The sequence below is a fragment of the Homarus americanus genome, unplaced genomic scaffold, assembly GCF_018991925.1.
Source record: "Homarus americanus isolate GMGI-L3 unplaced genomic scaffold, GMGI_Hamer_2.0 scaffold40856, whole genome shotgun sequence".
Classification (NCBI taxonomy): domain Eukaryota; kingdom Metazoa; phylum Arthropoda; class Malacostraca; order Decapoda; family Nephropidae; genus Homarus; species Homarus americanus.
The window spans coordinates 6,268,943-6,289,530 of NW_024734615.1; the positions used below are offsets into that span (position 1 = coordinate 6,268,943).

The window sequence follows — 20,588 nt, forward strand, 5'->3', positions numbered from 1 at the left end:
CCCCTGGACTAAGCCATGATGATGTTGTAAGTGGCCATGCTTTTCAACACCTACACCACCCTTATCTTACTTACTTTTTCTTTTACTTACTTTCAGTTCACTGGTTACATAACCTCAGTTCCTTTTGCAGCATGGACGCAGGGTCTCGCACATGGGTATGGTAATTCTGGTATCGCCTACCGGACCGAAATAAAGGTAACTACTGTGGGAGAAATGAATACTCCTAGAATAATTTCCAAGAACAGGTTTATTAATAAAATCAAAGGAAAAAGAGATATTATTAACATATAACTACCAGGCTCAACTCCTGGCTTATTAAAGACTCAGTATTTTCTTATTTCTACTCAACAACAGCAATTACCAGATCCCACTCTGGCCGCACACAACCTACTGGTGTTACACATATTACCTAGCAGGACCGGTTCCTTGGCCCTACTCACAATACATAATACATGGCACTCCTTGTAGATTACTTACTACCACTCCAAGTGGGACTTCTACTTCACCCACATCTTCTAGTGGTACATCCTCATTACAGTTGCTGATTCTTACTCCTAGTCCCAAGTGGACAACAACTGTACTTCACACATTACAAGGTATTTTATACAACTTACTGACTGTTGGTAGTGCATATGAGATGCACTCACAACATACACGCACACGAAACCAGCAGATACATGGGTCCACTACCCAACATGGGATAATTATTTCCTGTTAATTGTCCCCAAGCATATTACAACACACTCTGTGACATATAATTTCCAGGGAGCGCCCCAGGTAGAACACTGGGGCTCAATGGTGATCGCTGTTGTGGATCGTGGTAGCCAGACACATGGCGCATAGTCCGGCCCACGAGGTAGTGGAGCAGATTAATCATGCTTCTAATCGGTGCCATCGCTTTCATATATTAATCCCCTGCTGCATCTACTGAATCCGGCAGTTGTTGAGTGATTCAAGAGCTACAAATTGGATCTGGGAGACAAAGCAGACGCCAGGGGACGAGCATGAGCAACACAATCACAACAAATCTCTTTGTCTGAACCACAGACTACATTTACGCTATATTACTCTTACACTGGGTGAATGACAATTCAACTGTTGAAGCATGAACCCTGATGAACACTGATATTCACTACAATTGACTGAATCAAACTGAATGGCTAGGGAACACAGAACATACCTGAGTACAAATGGGAGAGCAGACGTTGGGGACGCTTCTCCCTGCCTTACCCGCGGGTATATATACCCCTGAGTTGCCAGCTATCGCTACTCACGAATGACAGGGATTACAAACAACTCAACTGTCTATTCATTCAATGATGACCTTAGTTGACAAAGGTCTGGCTAATTACTCGAAAGTTGATTTACACAGACTAATCCAAGATTGAGCTCCCAGGAGAAGTGGAATAAACAACGTATTGACAACTGTGTTCGAAAGGACTTACTGGGAGGGATCAACAGTGTAAAACTTAATGAAAAACAGCCTTCTAGGGATAGCTAACCACAGCTATCCTTCATATGTTTTGCAGTCAGTAAGGAGTTTAATAAGAATCAACAGGGTTAAAACAGACTAGCCACTCAACGCGGACCATGACAATGTAAAGGAAATCATCGAAGTTGGGGAGAAAGTTAGTTTCTCATCCCCTGCCAACGCACCCCGACAAGACGGGTATGAAGCGCCTAGTAACCATCTGATCTAAATTTATGGGTCGTATATCCAGATCTATCTCCCACAACATCAATGCTAGTCATCAGTGTGTAGTATATTGAGGACTTCCTCGCCTCAAGAACCCACCACACAAACCACAGCCAGCCCAAGTCAGTGATAGTGATATTGACAGTGAGGATATGACTTTGAGGGGTTTGTCTGGGAGGCCCCTGCAAACCTCTGCGAGTAGTGAAAGTGAAAGTGATTCACCGGAGGGCAACTAATCTGCCCTCTGCCTCAGAAGCAACCGCCATCTTCGTGTGTATCCAGCTTTTCTACTAATGTAAGTGCTAAAAAACCTAATATTATTCATATTTCTCTTAATTATTAATTATGTGTGCATACCATCATAAAATTAGGATGTTATTTTTACTACAACATAGGTATTGTGTCGGAAAAAGTGGAGTTTGGGGGTCGGCCCAGTCTCTATTTCAATTAATCCCATATGTTATTTCATTTACGCTTTCTGTTTTATGTGGTCCTCCACGGGTTCAATTGACCGCAGAATGCAGACTATACTGTATCAGCATACTCCTTGAATGGTAACCAGTACTGTATATCATTTTACTACTAAAGTTTTATCAGAGTATATAAGCATATTTATTGAAAACTATAAAGAATATATGAACAGGCTCGCTTGAAATTATGTGAATATATCTAAATTTAGCGTGAGGTATCAGACTATATCAACACATTGGCTTAAAAGTATCGATTCTTATTTTCTCATTCCATGAAAGTTATACATATATAACAAGATGATCATTGAAAGACACTAGAGTATATCAACATACTCTAAGTATAATCAGTTTCTGAAAGTTAACTGTTAAACACATGTCCAGAACAGTACAAGAGTTTACCATAATACAAAGCAACATTGAAATATCCCAGTATACTCCTTGACAGTCAGGAATACTGTATATCATTATTTTAATTGTTTCTCGGGAAAAGTGGTGCTTGGGGTCGCCCGTCTCTATTTCACTAATCCCATATGTCTTGTTATTTCATTTACGCGCTGCTTGAAGTGTCCTCCACGGATCAATTGACCTTAAATGCAGACTATACTGTATTACAGATTAGTATCCTCGAAGCAGATCAACTTGTTTTCTGCTTTCCGGGGAGCCATTAGTGGCATGTTAGTATATGCAACGAGACACATCCAAGCATATCAGCATATCTCTTAAGCGCCATTAAGGGATATCAACATACCACCTGAGTATATTTTCTAACTATCACAGTCTTCTCTCTCTTAGATCCATCAGAGTATGTCAGCATATCACCTTATCTTATCAAGTGCCAGGAACCTATCCCATTGAACCCCATGTTATAATGAATCTGAGTTACGATATTTCAACCCGAGAACCTAACGCCATCGTAAAGAAATTTACCTATCGACACATTTTACTGTATGTACAAATAATAGCTCCTTCCACACTCAAACCATCCTCTGGGCAATGCCATATAGTTCAGCCATGCAGTATATACCATTTGACTCTGAGATGTGTGTGTATGCCATGACATCATGGTGGGTAGCGAGTTGGCGACAAAGTTACAGCTTCCACACATTTTTCTTATTTTATTGTTTTATATCATATTTTCTTTATTCTAAGCCACATTAAGGTATTGTAAGTTTTACTCTTTTGCTCTGTATAAGAGTGATTTAAGTTACATATTTATTTACATACTCAATTTATAGGTAGAGAAAACAATTATTTTTGTTAAAATTTATTAATTTGTATTACAAAAACTTACTCCATATAAATATCAACACCATCTCTGAAACATTCATTATTTCTAACCCAAAATATTATGCCATGACAAAAATTATAATCTTGGTAGCCATAATACCATACCCTATTTTTTCTCAAAGGTATTAAAATCAGTATTTGCGAATTCATGATTACGATGATCTCCAAGAATGTAACCCTTGTGCATATGGGGGATAAGTGTGCACAGCCAATGATTTAAATAAACACTACTCACACATCACTGGCATTTTCCTCAACATTTTTCCTATAAAATATCCAAATAAGTGTTAAAAAACAAAAAAAATATGTGTATCCACAGTATAAACAAATTGGTGGTAGCATGATGGAGTACTGTTACTGTGTGTGCGTTAGAGTTCAGTGTGTGTTGGAATACTTAAGTGCATTAGAGTACTATACAGTATATGTGAGAATACTGTGCATGTACTGAAGTACTGTGTGTGTGTGTGTTGGCGTACTATGTGAATAAAGAGGTTTCAAAACTTTCAGCTAGATATACTACAGTATGATGTAAACAAGAACACTGTACCAATCTTACTGAGCAGCTGTTGGAGATGGTGTGTATTGAGTGATGATCCTAACTTAATGTTGTCTTGTAATCCCAACACATAAATTTTAGATAAGACGAGTTTAATAATAATTCATTTTTATTATTTTAATATAAATCTGTATGTTAATTAAGTTTACCAAACATGAGTTCCACTAGGAAATATTTTAGAAAGGATTACTGAGTGAGTGTTAGGTGATGCTCTCACCCTGCCTGCCATCATTATGATTTAAGGTTCAAATTTTATACTTGGCAAATAAGATGAACCTTAGCCTCAGGGAAATTTTTTAAGCTTCAAAGGTCACCTTATATACAACTAGATATACAGTACTGTAATTGGAATGTCAGTTTCTTAAATTTCAAAATTTACCTAATCAGCATAAATTATACATTCAATCAAAGATAGTAAAAACTGTATTATGAGAAAAGTTTTACAATGTCAAATTTTAAAGTAACACTTCTGCAATTATCGATGACTTGATATTTCCACAGGCAAATTTAAAGGGCTCACATCATTTAACATGTCATAGACATGACATGAAATTCAACTATTGGCTCACTATTACTCATTACACATGAAATTATAAACATTATATATACCCCCAAAATTAATTTGCTAGCCTTTAAGACTATTGTTTTTCAGTGTGAACATATAAGATGTCCAGTGCATGAGCTGCATGTACTGTACTACCAAAAGTAACCAATCTAGAAATTGAATACACAAAGTTTTATAATTAAAAATTTAAAGAATAAAGCTGATGAGCCATTATATTTGTCAGGATTCTACCCAAAATAAATACATACAACCTCAACTTAACAATTATTCCAAATTAAAATTTCTGTACACCCTCTCTTGATGGTTAACCAATAGCACCCTCAGGATATCTGAACTTGAAATACCATATGCTTTCTGATATAAAATAGTTTCCTATTCACATCTAAGCTAATATCTAAGCATTTAAATATGTATAAAAATGCTTAATCTACATATCTGGAAATCTTATTAATATAAATGAAACTATGACAAATATTGGCCATGTAGAAGCGTACACATCTTTGTACAGTGAAAACACCATTACTATTAATTTAGAAAAGCCTCTGTTGTCCAAACTGATTGAAGAGATGATTCTGGAATGGAGGTCTGATAGAACTTTGAGGTGCAGGTTCAATCAACTGTGGCCTGCCACCCCCAAATCCAGTTGTTTTGACGACTTCACATCTCACCAATACAACCCCAGAGGGGTTCACATCTACTTTGAATCTCTTATCAGGGAGAACCGTCCCATAATGTACACTATCGAAGAGATCAGTTATTGCGTATCCTCCATGATAAGAAAGACCGATTTCACGTAAGGTTACCGAGACCTGTAAAATAGAAAATAACAACAATTAAAATTAATTACAGTACAGTACAGGAATAACCCCGGTTATCGCATGGTTTGCATTCCAAAAATTCATTGTGATTAATGAAACTGCAAATATCAGGACAATTTTCCCCATAAGAATTAATGTAAATTAGAGGGGGGAACTTTCACCACATATTTTTTTATATATACTCCTCATTATCTAAGGCTATTAAGGACCAGGGTTGCTGTAGTACCAGTAAATGTGTGGAATAAATAAAAATTATACTAATAAATAAATAAAAAAAAATTAGCGCATTAGCAGTTGCCGATAGTTTTACTAGGCACGGGGAAACTAGAGCGCTTAGATTTCCGCCACCACGCACACAATCCAGGTGACTCCATTGGTCGTAAGTGTTTCATTATGTTTATATTATTGACTTTATGATAATAATTTCTTTAATATATTTCACATTATGTATGAAAATTGTGTGTGCATCTAACAAGAAAAAACAAACAAATGCATATCTACCCGTAAATATGACTTGAAAAATAACAATAACCAGCTCACAGTACACCCACACATGGGTCACTTCACCACCAACACAACAATCACCACCTCCAACAACAACACCACTCACCACAACACCACCAACAACAACATTCATCAACACAAACATCACTCACCACCAACACTCACCTCCACCACCACCAATGACAACAACACCACCAGCCACCACAGTCTCACATCACTCACCACAACCTCACACCACCCACCACCACACTCCTGTAACCACTACCTCACACTACCCACCACCACCACACTCCCGTGACCACCTGCCGCACTTACCTCACCCTTTCCCGCACCCAACTATTGTGACTACCACTCCCCCATCCCACGATCACACATAGAAATGATCACTCTATATATCGGCATATAAGACGGAATTTGAACCTCAAAAAAATCCGCCCAAAATTAGGGGTCATCTTAAACGCCAGGTATAAAATCCAAACCTCTACATCCTGTGGTTTAGTGTGTATATTAAAATAATAAAAATGTATTATAAACCTGTCTAACATACCATAAATACCGTAAAATAACAACATAATAAACACAGGTATCATCACGCACTGCCCGCCATTTGCAACTGCCGCCGAAGTAAACAAACAACCGTCTTTAAATACCATAAACTGTATTTAAAGACAGTTTCTTGGATAGGCTCAAGTTGCCACTCCTTCATAAGCAGTAGCACTCTCTACGGATGAACATTATATTAATATCCACCTACCATAAAACCCCATCATGGCTCCAAATACTAAACAAAGGAGATATGAAGCTTGTTTTAAGCTGAAAGTGGTAGCATATGCCAAGTCACACAACAATTGTGCTGCTGTAAGAGAATGTGGTGTAACCGAGAAGATGGTACGAGAATGGAGATTAAAGGAACACTTGCTAAGGAGTATGCCCAGGAAGAAATGTGCAATGAGAAAAGGCACTGCACACTGGCCGAATCTAGAGAAGCATGCAGTAGACATGATCCGTGAGCAGCGTCAAAATGGATACGTTGTATCAAGAAACAAAATACGTATTTGGGCTCTTAAGTGGGCTAAAGCAAACCAAGAGCACAGCAAAGACTTCAAAAGCCACTGCTTCATGGTGTAGCCATTTTATGGAAAGAAATTATCTAGTACTGAGGCAGAAAACAAAAATAGCACAAAAATTACCAGCAGATCTGGATTGCAAAATTACTAATTTCCATCGTTATGTAATACAACAACGTAAGAAACACGGTTATCCATTAAGCAACATCGGGAACATGGATAAAACACCTATGAATTTTGACAGGGTCAGTAATCATACTGTTGATACAAAGAGCACAAAAACAGTGTTAGTGAAAACAACAGGACATGAAAAGACACGATTTACAGTAGCACTTTCATGCATGGCAGACGGAACCAAGCTGAACCCAATGAAAATTTTCAAGAGGAAAACAATACCAAAAAATCAAGTTTCCAGCTGGAGTTTTTGTTCACGACAACGAGAAAGGGTGGATGGACGAACAAGTTATGGATTGATCATACAGTATATGGTGTAGGCAACATGGTGGCTTTCAAAAACAGCGCAGCCTCTTAGTATGGGATATGTTCACGAGTCATTTAACAGAGGGAACAAACCATTCAAGGACCGTGTTCATGAACACTGGAACGAGTGGATGATTAGCGGCAAAAAGTCTTATACAAAAGGTAGGAATATGCATGCTCCTGAACTGGATGTACTGTGTGATTTTGTTATCAGGGCATGGAATGATATTAATGTGGAAACAGTCATCAAGTCTTTTAAAAAGTGTGGAATACCTAATTCACTGGATGGTACGGAGGATAAAATGTTGTGGGAGTTTGAGAATGAATTTGAAGCCAAATCATCTGATTTGGAGTTTAATCCTGCTCCTGCTTAACACAATTGCTCAAGGTATTGGATATTTGGACCCATATTCTGGAACGGGGTGGTAATATCGACAATATTTACCTAGATTTTGCCAAGGCTTTTGACAGTGTACCACATGAAAGGCTGAAAATCAAACTGGAAGGGTACGGAATTCGGGGAAATGTCTTAGCGTGGATAGAAGACTTTCCACATGACTGCAAGCAGTGTGTGGTGATTTATGGCACGAAATCGTCATCTGTACCTGTCACAAGTTGGGTACCACAGGGCAGTGTATTGGGCCCGCTGTTGTTTGTTTGTTTCATAAATGACATGCTAACGCTGTACATTCCTCCATACAAATGTTTGCCGATGACGCCAAGTTATTTCGGGAAATCAAGAACCAAGCGGACTGTGAAGAGCTGCAGAAGGACCTCTGTGGGCTCCAAGAATGGTCGAAGAAATGGCTGCCGAGATTCAATGTCACGAAGTGTAAGAGGATGCCCCTGGGGCGTACCAACGGTAAGGAGGCGTATCATATGTCCCAATGGAATTAAGAAGCTGCACTAGCTAAGACCGAATGTGAGAAGGACCTAGGTGTGTATATTGACAATGAGCTGAAGTTCTCGGGCCATTGCGAGAAGAAGGTAAATTAGGCAAATAAATTATTGGGTCTTACAAGAAGGTCGTTCAGATACTAGACCTCGTAATGATCTTCAAGAGTGAAGTGCTTCCCCATCTGGAGTACTGTCACCCCGTCTGGTCCCCGAGATATGCTAGGGACTGTCAGTTGGTTGAAAATGTTTAAAGGAGGGCCACCAGACTGGTGCCTGCACTTCTGCACCTCAGCTACCCTGAAAGATTGGAGCGCCTGAACTTGCCGGGCTTATACTACAGACGGGCAAGAGGTGATCTAGTTGAGGTGTAAAAGCATCTCAGGGGGCACTACTCAGTCGAGTGTCCTTACTTGGAGCTGGCAGATGCTCGCCCCACAAGGGGTCACAGCTCAAGATTGAAGAAGCCTCAAGTCCAGAAAACTGTGAGGGCAAACTTTTTCAGAGTGAGGGTTGGAACAATCTACCAGAAAGTGTTGTGACGACACCGAGTGTGAGCTCTTTCAAGACAAGACTTGACCAACACTGGAGCGGGTTCAGGTACATTCAGGAGCCGGTGCATGCCCAGTATTTGCCAACAGTGCGTGACAGAGACGTGACCCATCGCTCGGGTGGCTAGCGAGCCGATCTTTTGGTGAAGAAGATAAATGAAAAGGAAAAGTAATCAGAGACGTGACCGATCGCCCGGGCGGCTAACGAGCCGATCAGTGGTGAAGAGGGTAAAAGTAAAAAGTAAAAGATAAATGTATCTCAGGATGTACTTGAAGAGCTTATGATGTCAGATGTTGATGATGATGTGGATTTTGAAGGTTTTTAATACACGATTTTGAAGTAATATCATTTTATTAAAATGTGCTAATAAATTTTTTAACTTATTGGGTAATTTGCTTTTAAAATATTGCGAATTAGTATATCAAATGTGTAGATACAGTCATGCGCCGGTTAACTTCCAACCGAATAACGTCTGATCGCATATACGTCCGTGGCAAAAAAAAAAAAAACTTCCGTGACGCCTGCTGGACCACCACTCCACGACCCCCTGACAGAGACACGATGATCCTCCCCATACTGTCCAGATATTATGTGTTAAGGACTATCCTTCAATCCTTCCTGAGGCTTTAGTAAGTCCCTTTGTAATATTTATTTATACAGTCATTCCTTGGTTATGGCGCACTTGATTATAGCAATTTTCGTTTTCATGCCTTCATCAAAATCTGCACACCTGCCGTTATAGCGCATTTTTCAGGCCGAGAATTTGGTTATCACGCATTTGCCTCCAGGTGTAATGTTAACCTACATCTATTGAGGATAAAATCTTTCACCTACAAATTGACAATATCACATTTGCTGTAATCAGACATATCTAGTTGCCTCAACAATTGCATCCCCAGTTGCAATTGGGGTTGCAATTTCAAATTCTGTGTCATTACTAAGGAATAACGAAGTCTCTGGCGCACTCTAAGATTGAGAGAAAACGAAGGACTCAGGCGTCCTGAAGCGAGAGAAAACAGACTCCTATGATGGGGGACTCAAATAAAAAAAGACATAGCTACATGTTTTGTGGACTACAGTATTAAGCGTACTCTTTTCATCACTTTGTAATAAACCTAGCCATACCTATATGTGTGTTTATGATATTTACCATAACATTATATATATATATTTAGTGGGTCTAAATGGTCGTAAAATGGGAAACTTGGGGTTGGGTCTTGGGTGCCTGGAACCAATTAGAATAAATCCCAAAGGTTCTGTACTTTTGTTATCGCGTTTTTTGTTATCACGCACTCAGCGGGGTCCCAATTAGGCGTGATAACCAAGGGATGACTGTACTGTATATACTTGTGACACTTGCCAGTTGCTTCTGGTGTTATGGTACAGGGGTACCTAGTGACAGCACTAGGATCCCGCTTCCTCTATCAAGGAATAAACAATTGAAATTGAAATTGAAAAAAGAAAAAAAAAAACGTTCAAATAATGGGACGTAGCGAACGTAAGTGGCTCTAGAGTGGGCACAGTCACGTTTGCATCACGTATTCTTACAGATTGTGCTGACAGGCGTATTATGTTATTTTATTAGTCTTCCTAACCTCTGTGCTTCATTAGTTGTGTACGTTATCTAGTGAATTTAGTCAATAATGTACAGTACAAGTACACTGCAATGCAGTGGTCCCTCGGTTAACAATGGACCTAAGTGCAAACCTGTACTATACATGTACTAAATGATTACAGTACTAAAATTTTTATGTCTATTGCAAATACTGTATAGGTTGTTTATATTCAAATAAATCACTATCTTACAAGAATCCCAGCAATGTAAGTTATATTCACCCAGGTCGTTTGGGTGGCAAATTATGAGAAGAGCTTAGCCACTCTTAAGGAATGATATATAAACATGCAGGCCTTCAGCGCCAACTGTCAAATCATATCGCCTCACCTCCCGCTTCCCCCCCCCCCTCGCTCTCCCCCATCTGCCAAAGCCAGGGTTTAGGCCTTAAGTTTTTCATATAATATCTCAGACTATAGGAGAATATAATTTGCATTGCTGAAATCCTTACAAGACAGCGATTAAGTTTTTCATATAATATCTCTGACTATAGGAGAATATAATCTGCAATGCTGAAATCCTTACAAGACAGCGATTAATTTGAATATAAACGTCATATATTTTGCTCAAGATATAAAAATTGTAGTATGTTAGTGTACAGTACTGTAGTACATTTTATAATATAAAGTTTTTCAACTGTATTTTTTGGTATTTACATAAATTTCTTCATTTATTTTCATCCATTTACATGCACACACCATACTAAAAGAAACGTTAAAGAAATAAATGACCTTAGTGCAAAGCTGGAGTGCACATGTACTTATTTGATTACGATACTAAAATTGTTATGTCTAGTGCAAATTATAGGTTGTTTATATTCAAATTAATCACCATCTTACATGAATCCCAGCAATGTAAATTATATTCACCCAGGTCATTTCACTGGCTTTTTATAAGAGAAGCCGAGTCACTTAAGAATTGATAAATAAACACGCGTTAGACCTTGGGCCGGTGCCAACTTTCAAACGTACTACCTCACCTCCCGCTCCCCTCCCCCCACGCTCCCTCCCTCCCGCTCCCCTCCCCCCACGCTCCCTCCCTCCCTCTCCCCCATCTGCCCAGCATTGCTGGAATCCTTGTAAGACAGTGAATAATTTTAATATAAACGTCAAGTATTTTGCTCGAGATAAAAATTAATCACCTGTATCACATTACAGTAGTGATTTAAGAGTAAGAGTGTATATGTACGTATATAGTACAGTCAACCCTCACTTTACGCGGTCCCACATTCCGCGTTTCCACGTTTACACGGTGCCCTGCCAGAACCCAGGATGCTCACATTCCGCGGTGGGTGTACCCCTTTACACGGGTGAAGTATAATTTTTTTATTTAGCTCATAAAATTCATACAAATTATCCGGCCAGAATATAATTTACATTGCTGAAATTCTTACAATTTGATGATCATTTTGAATATAAACATCATAGATTTTGCATTAGACATACAAATTTTAGATATAATGTTTACTCTGAGTAAATATGTTATCTTTTGTGCAAAATATATGACATTTATATTCAAAATATTCCTGGTCTTACAAGGAATCCAGCAATGTCAATTATATTATCCTAACTTTAGTCTGATTTATTATTTATTACTAAAAAGGTAAACAGTCTGGTATTCCCACACATTCATCTGGTAGGGACGGTTGGTGGGGGGTGGGAGGGACCGGCGACCGACCACCTGGCACCATGGTGTGAAGAATATTTTTTTTTTTATTAACTGAAGATATTTGTTTTAGCTCATAAAATTCATACAAATTACCCGGCCAGAATATAATTTACATTGCTGGAATTCTTACAATTTGATGATCATTTTGAATATAAACATCATAGATTTTGCATTAGACATACAAATTTTAGATATAATGTTTACTCTGAGTAAATATGTTATCTTTTGTGCAAAATATATGACATTTATATTCAAAATATTCCTGGTCTTACAAGGAATCCAGCAATGTCAATTATATTATCCTAACTTTAGTCTGATTTATTATTTATTACTAAAAAGGTAAACAGTCTGGTATTCCCACACATTCATCTGGTAGGGACGGTTGGTGGGGGGTGGGAGGGAGGGAGGGACCGGCGACCGACCACCTGGCACCATGGTGTGAAGAATATTTTTTTTTTATTAACTGAAGATATTTGTTTTAGCTCATAAAATTCATACAAATTACCCGGCCAGAATATAATTTACATTGCTGGAATTCTTACAATTTGATGATCATTTTGAATATAAACATCATATATTTTGCATTAGACATACAAATTTTAGATATAATGTTTACTCTGAGTAAATATGTTATCTTTTGTGCAAAATATATGACATTTATATTCAAAATATTCCTGATTTTACAAGGAATCCAGCAATGTCAATTATATTATCCTAACTTTAATCTGAGGTATTATTTAATACTAAATGTTAAAATCTAGTTTTTTCACCCAACCTTTCATTTGAAGGTAGGATTGGGGGGGGGGGGAGGGTTGGGACGGACCGACCATCTGGCCCGGTTGGAAGATGGGGGAGGCAAGGTGGGGTACTTTGATTGACAGATAGTGTCCTGAAGAATATTTTTTTTTTTACGAACTGAAGATATTTGTTTTAGCTCATAAATTTCATACAAATTACCCGGCCAGAATATAATTTACATTGCTGGAATTCTTACAATTTGATGATCATTTTGAATATAAACATCATAGATTTTGCATTAGACATACAAATTTTAGATATATTGTTTACTCTGAGTAAATATGTTATCTTTTGTGCAAAATATATGACATTTGTATTCAAAATATTCCTGGTCTTACAAGGAATCCAGCAATGTCTATTATATTATCCTAACTTTAGTTTGAGGTATTATTTATTACTATACCTGGTTTTCCCCCCAAAATTTCTCAGAGAGGGAAGAGCCATCGAGTGTAGTGTGAGAAGAGGGGGAGGGAGTTGAGTCCATTATTTGAATGGACATTAACTTGGCGACTGTGTTTCTCTATTTCTCTTAAGTATTAATTGTGTGCATGTACCATCATAAAATTAAGATGTTATTTTTACTAGAACATAGGTATTGTGTTGGAAAAAGTGGAGTTTGGGGGTCAGCTGGTCTCTATTTCATTTAATCCCATATGTTATGTTATTCACTTTACGCGTGTCTCACTTTCCGCGGTACCCTGTGGGTTACATTAACCGCGTAAAGTGAGGGTTGACTGTATTCCACATACACGTAAGTATAAAGGCAAAGTTTATGTGATGATCGGACAACGTCCATTTCGGTTAACGTCACGTTCCAAGAATGTATCTAGGACGTTAACTGGCGCATGAATGTACTATATATACAGTTAACCCTCGCTTTATGCGGTCCCACTTTACGCGTTTCCACGTTTACGCGGTACCCTGCCGAACACGGAATGCTCACTTTCCGCGGTGCATCTACTCATATACGCGGGTGAAGTATAATTTATTTAGCTCATAAAATTCATACAATTTATCCGGCCAGAATATAATTTACATTGCTGGAATTCTTACAATTTGATGATCATTTTGAATAGAAGCATCATAGATTTTGCATTAGACATACAAATTTTAGATCTAATGCAAGTATTTTGTTTACTCAGAGCAAATATGTTATCTTTTGTGCAAAATATATGAAGTGTATATTCAAAATATTCCTGGTCTTGCAAGGAATCCAGCAATGTCAATTATATTATCCTAACTTTAGTCTGAGGTATTATTTATTACTAAAAAGGTAAATATTCTGGTTTCTCCCAAACATTTATCTGGTAGGGAGGGTTGGTGGGGGGTGGGGGGGAGGGAGGGACTGACCGACCATCTGGCGCGGTTGGAAGAGGGGGGGAGGCAAGGTGGGGTACTTTGATTGACAGATAGTGTTGTGAAGAATATTTTTTTTTTTATTAACTGAAGATATTTGTTTTAGCTCAAAAAATTCATACAAATTACCCGGCCAGAATATAATTTACATTGCTGGAATTCTTACAATTTGATAATCATTTTGAATATAAACATCATAGATTTTGCATTAGACATACAAATTTTAGATCTAATGTAAGTATTTTGTTTACTTTGAGTAAATATGTTATCTTTTGTGCAAAATATATGACATTTATATTCAAAATATTCCTGGTCTTACAAGGAATCCAGCAATGCCAATTATATTATCCTAACTTCAGTCTGAGGTATTATTTATTACTAAAAAGGTAAATATTCTGGTTTCTCCCAAACATTTATCTGGTAGGGAGGGACCGACCAACCATCTGGCACGGTTGGAAGAGGGGGGGAGGCAAGGTGGGGTACTTTGATTGACAGATAGTGTTGTGAAGAATATTTTTTTTTTATTAACTGAAAATATTTGTTTTAGCTCATAAAATTCATACAAATTACCCGGCCAGAAAATAATTTACATTGCTGGAATTCTTACAATTTGATGATCATTTTGAATATAAACATCATAGATTTTGCATTAGACATACAAATTTTAGATATAATGTTTACTCTGAGTAAATATGTTATCTTTTGTGCAAAATATATGACATTTATATTCAAAATATTCCTGGTCTTACAAGGAATCCAGCAATGTCAATTATATTATCCTAACTTTAGTTTGAGGTATTATTTATTACTATACCTTAAAATCTAGTGGTTTTCCCCCAAAAATTTCTCAGAGAGGGAAGAGCCAGCGAGTGTAGTGTGAGAAGAGGGGGAGGGAGTTGAGTCCATTATTTGAATGGACATTAACTTGGCGACTGTATTTCTCTATTTCTCTTAAGTATTAATTGTGTGCATGTACCATCATAAAATTAAGATGTTATTTTTACTAGAACATAGGTATTGTGTCGGAAAAAGTGGAGTTTGGGGGTCAGCCGGTCTCTATTTCATTTAATCCCATATGTTATGTTGTTCACTTTACGCGTTTCTCGCTTTACGCGGCCTCCGTGGGTTCAATTGGTAAAGTGAGGGTTACTATATATATATATATATATATATATATATATATATATATATATATATATATATATATATATATATATATATATATATATATATATATATATATATATATATATATATATATATATATATATATACATATATATATATATGTTTGTGTGTCATAAATGTATGTAGTAAGTACGTTGTCTTTTTCACTCGAATCCTAATGAAACACAACTAAATTAGAATAGACGAGACCAAAGGCTGGTGTAAACAGTCCGAACACACTCCTACTGATCGTTTCGCGAAGCAAGTTTATAAATTCAAGAAAATACTTGCAATGTAGGCTATTTAATGCCTACATTTCTAATATACTACAGTATATTAGAAATAAACAAATAAATCGGTAAATCCATTTCAAGTAAATGGTAAAATTTTACTCGACATCGATATTAGTTCCAGTAAAATAACTGACGTCTAAGTGACGTCACTAGTGTTTACAATACACCAGCTGGTAACGTTTGATGCCATTACTTGAAGTGAAGTGGCCTTATTTTAAATAACCAAGGATGTGTTGCTTAGCAGTGTGTTTAACAGCATCACTCCACTGGTCAGTGGGATGGTTGGTAAAGGACTACTGGGGCAGTAAGCTCCCAGTGGTAAGTATCAGATTTGCGGTAATCTTATACAGCGAGTATAGCTCAAAACTTACGTCTTAAATGGAAATTTTTGGGGTCGTCTTATATATCCCGTCGCCTTGTACGCTGACATATACAATATCTCTTTGTTTTTTACCTTATGATAATCATTTATTTTTTGCACATTCTGTATGAACATAAAACTACAGTTACACTAGAGTTTTCCGTGCAATAAATCCACAATAGCATTTCAGCCGCAGGCAATAAGTCAATGGTATGATGCACACACTGGCGAAAGGAACCATTGACCAGGCACCCAGCTCGTGTGGCTAGTTTGAGCACAGTTGGAGAGCAGGATGAGTTCATTGTATGTTTCTATGGCAGTATTAACCACTTTAGTGAGATGTGTGGTTCTATTAAAGAAGACCAAGATGAAAAGGAACGATTGTAGCATCCAAGTGATGTTTGTTTACAAAAGTGACGCAAGTATTCGAGAGTCAAATGAAATTCCCGTCGTGGTGTATTCTTATACAGTCAACCCTCACTTTACGCGGTCCCACATTCCGCGTTTCCACGTTTACGCGGTACCCTGCCGAAACCCAGGATGCTCATGTGACTACCGACGAGATGGTAGATGATGATGACGTCAGTGAAGAGGCAGGTGGTGCATCATCCCAAGAAGAACACCGCTTATCCCATAGTAATGTTAGGGGTGCCATCGAGTGTATCGAGAAAGTCAAGCTCCTCCTTTCCGACGACCCTGACGCAAACAGGTATGAAATCTTCACTACCCAGCTGTTTATCACGACAACACCAGCCGTCAGCGAAGCATAACAGAGTTCTTCGCCCGCAACCCACCACAGCCAGCCCAAGCCAGTGATAGTGACAGAGGTAGAGACAGTGAAGATGACTTTGAGGGATTTGTCAGGGAGGCCCTGACAAGTGTGGATGACAGTGATGGTGACTCACCTGAGGGCCAGTAGCCTGCCCTCTGCCTCGGAACCAGCCTCCATCCCCGTATGCCGACCCATCTCTTCTACTAACGTAAGTGTTAAACCTAACTTTTAGTTTTCCTAACCTAACCTTTATTTTTCCTAACTTAACCTTTATTTTTCCTAACCTAACCTCTTCTATATTAACTGTGTGTGCATACCATCATAAATTAAGATAAAATTTTTACTACAACATAGTTGTGTGTCGTCAAAAAATGGAATTTGAGGGTCGGCCCGGTCTCTATTTCAATTAATCCCATATGTTATGTTGTTCACTTTACGCGTTTCTCACTTTCCGCGGTACCCTGTGGGTTGTATTAACCGCGTAAAGTGAGGGTTGACTGTGATTATTTTATTTACTTTGACAATTTTGCTCGTTTTGTTATTGAAATAAACTTTTTATATTTTTTGTACATCTTAACATTTGTACATTTTAACATTATTAAGAAAAAATAAGAACGATGTAGATTTTATTAATACGTAGAACGTCGGCGAGATACGTTCAAAGAGAGGTCGCTTTAAACCGAATTCGCACTAAATCAAAGTGTTGTTTCAATGGAATAATTTAGTTTGGTACTTGAGAGAAACACAAAATACTAAAAAGACTGACAGTCTACCCAGATGCACCTCAGCCCATCTCATAGAATAAACAAAACATTGTTTTTTTGTAGTATTATGTTGAAACAAACACTCATAAATCAACACAGCTAAAATTAAGGGAGCAAAATGGTCTGTTTACTGGCTGGGAACATAAGGGGGAGGGAGGTGAGGGGATATGCTTGACAGTTGATGCCAAGGACTAGTGCTTATATATTTATGTCCTTAAGAGTGACTAAGTTTTTCTCTTATAAAACGTCACTAAACTGACCTGGGAGAATATAATTAACATTGCTGGAAATCTTATAATATAGTGATTAGTTTGAATATAAACATGCTATAGTTTGCATTAGGCATACAAATTTTAGTCCTAACTAATTTTATTAAAGGGATAAAATTTTTATCTCTTGTGCAAAATATATGATGCTTATATTCAAATTATTCGCTGTCTTGCAAGGATTCTAGCAATGCAAATTATATTTTCCTAACTTTAGACTGTGATATTATATAAGATAAAAACTGTAGGCCTATAACCACCCAACCCTGGCTGGGAAAGGTGGGGGGAGGAGGAGGAGGAGAAGGAGGAGGAGGAGGAGGAGGAGGAGGTGGTGGTGACAGTGACATGTTTGACAGTTGGGGCCGAAGGTCTAGCGAAATATTTATTTGTTTATTTATGCCCTTTAGATTGAGTTTTTGTTTTTTGTTTATAAAATGTCACAGAAGTGACCGGGGAGAATATAATTTACATTGCCGGAATTCTTATAAGATAGTGATTAATCTGAATAAAACATGCTATAGTTCGCATTAGACATACAAATTTTAGTTCTAATTACAAATGGCTAATATTTTTATCTTTTGTGCAAAATATATGATGTTTATATTCAAGTTATTCACTATCTTATAAGAATTCCAGCAATGTAAATTATATATTCTCCCAGGTCACTTCTGTGACATTTTATAAGCAAAAAACAAAAACTCAAGCTAAAGGACATAAATAAACAAATAAATACTTCACTAGACCTTCGGCACCAACTGTCAAACATGTCACTGTCACTTCTCTCCATTCCCTACCTCCCCCCCATCTTCCCAGCCAGGGTTTGGTGTTTTAGACTTAAAGTTTTTATCTTATATAATGTCCCAGACTAAGGTTAAGAGAATATAATTTGTATTGCTGGAATCCTTGCAAGACAGTGAATAATTTGAATATTAATGTCATATATTTTGCACAAGAGATAAAATTTTTTTGCTCTTTGTAATAAAATTCTTGAAGTAGAACTAAAAATTGCATGTCTAATGTGAGCTAAAGCAAGTTTTTATTAAAATTAATCACTATCTTATGAGAATTCCAGCAATGTTAATTATATTCTCCAATGTCAGTTCAGTGACATTTCATAAGAAAAAACTTAAAGTCACTCTTAAGGACAGATAAATAAATAAGCACTAGACCTTGGCATCAACTGTCAAACATATCACATCACATCACCTCACCCCCCCCCCCCTATCTTCCCAGCCAGTAAACAGACCATTTCACATCACTTAATTTTAGCTGTGTTGATTTATGGGTGTTTGTTTTAACATTATACTACAAAAAACAATATTTTGTTTATTCTCGGAGATGGTCTGAGGTGCATCTGGGTAGACTGTCAGTCTTTTTAGTATTTTGTGTTTCTTTCAAGTACCAAACTAAATTATTTCATTGAAACAACACTTCGATTTGGTGCGAATTCGGTTTAAAGCGATCTCTCTTGGAACCTATCTCGTGTTATATCGATGTTCTACTGTAATTAATGATTCACGATACGAAGATTCGCCTTACACCACAACATTGGAAGAAACATTACCGTCCTAACTATAGGCTTTACTGTTCAGTAAAGTATTTCTTTCAAGTTTCACATATATCTCATTAAGGAAAAACAGTAATGTGCATATCCCTGAACTTTGAAGACTAAAGATGCAAGCACCATGAACAAAAATTATAAAGAATCATGGATAAATGAAATGAAGAAACACACGATAGTACTGTACAGTACTTTATTATACCTGTACTGTATAAGAATACCATGGACACAAGTATGGGTAATCAGAGACCAATAAAGTACAGTACAGTATATCCATATTTACCAAAGTACAGTATAAATAATCATAAAGGTATTTATACCACCAATCACAACTTCCACTCCAAACTTACCTCTGAAGGGGTTCCATCAGTACGTCGGTTGAGAAAAGCTACACCATATGAGTAGTGACCTTGAAATACTGGAGTTATTGGACGAGCCCATATCTCAATGCCTTTATCCTGAGAAATACAGAAAAAATTATATTTTTCCCATATATATATATATATATATGTATGTATGTATGTATGTATGTATGTATGTATGTATGTATGTATGTATGTATGTATATATATATATATATATATATATATATATATATATATATATATATATATATATATATATATATATATATATATATATATATATATATATATATATATATATATATATATATATATATATATAATTTAGCTAATAGCATAAAATGAAATAAAGCGAATTGCCGCCCAGCTAAGTATCGTTATTTATATATTTCATTGTATACATAAATATATATATATATATATATATATATATATATATATATATATATATATATATATATATATATATATATACACCTAGACCCCGACTTACGACGGGGTTAGGGACCCAAATCCAGGTCGTAAGTCCGACATGGTCGTAAGTCCGACATAGATAAAAAAAAAAAAAAAAATTTTAATAAAAAATCTACAATGAAATACAGTACAGTAAAAGTAATGAATAATGATGAATGGATACAGTACAGTGAAAGTAATAAATAATAAGGAATGGATACAGTGTGACTGAGCACTTAACCTTTAATGTAGTCAGCTGAATG

The 20,588-nt window shown here is 36.9% G+C and overlaps 1 protein-coding gene across 6 annotated transcripts in view; it reads right to left on the reverse strand.

The window, feature by feature from the left end:
* Positions 1–3,417: 3,417 nt before the first annotated feature.
* Positions 3,418–20,588, reverse strand: part of LOC121870400 (alpha-N-acetylgalactosaminidase-like) — a 65,227-nt gene continuing 48,056 nt past the window's right edge. For all 6 annotated transcript variants that reach the window (XM_042372229.1, XM_042372233.1, XM_042372231.1 and 3 more), the window contains exons 8-9: positions 19,858–19,965; positions 3,418–5,383 (exon numbers count right to left, since the gene is read on the reverse strand). In XM_042372229.1, the coding sequence (XP_042228163.1) occupies positions 5,105–5,383; positions 19,858–19,965 (387 nt within the window). In that variant the 3' untranslated portion in view covers positions 3,418–5,104. The remainder of the gene's footprint in view (positions 5,384–19,857; positions 19,966–20,588) is intronic.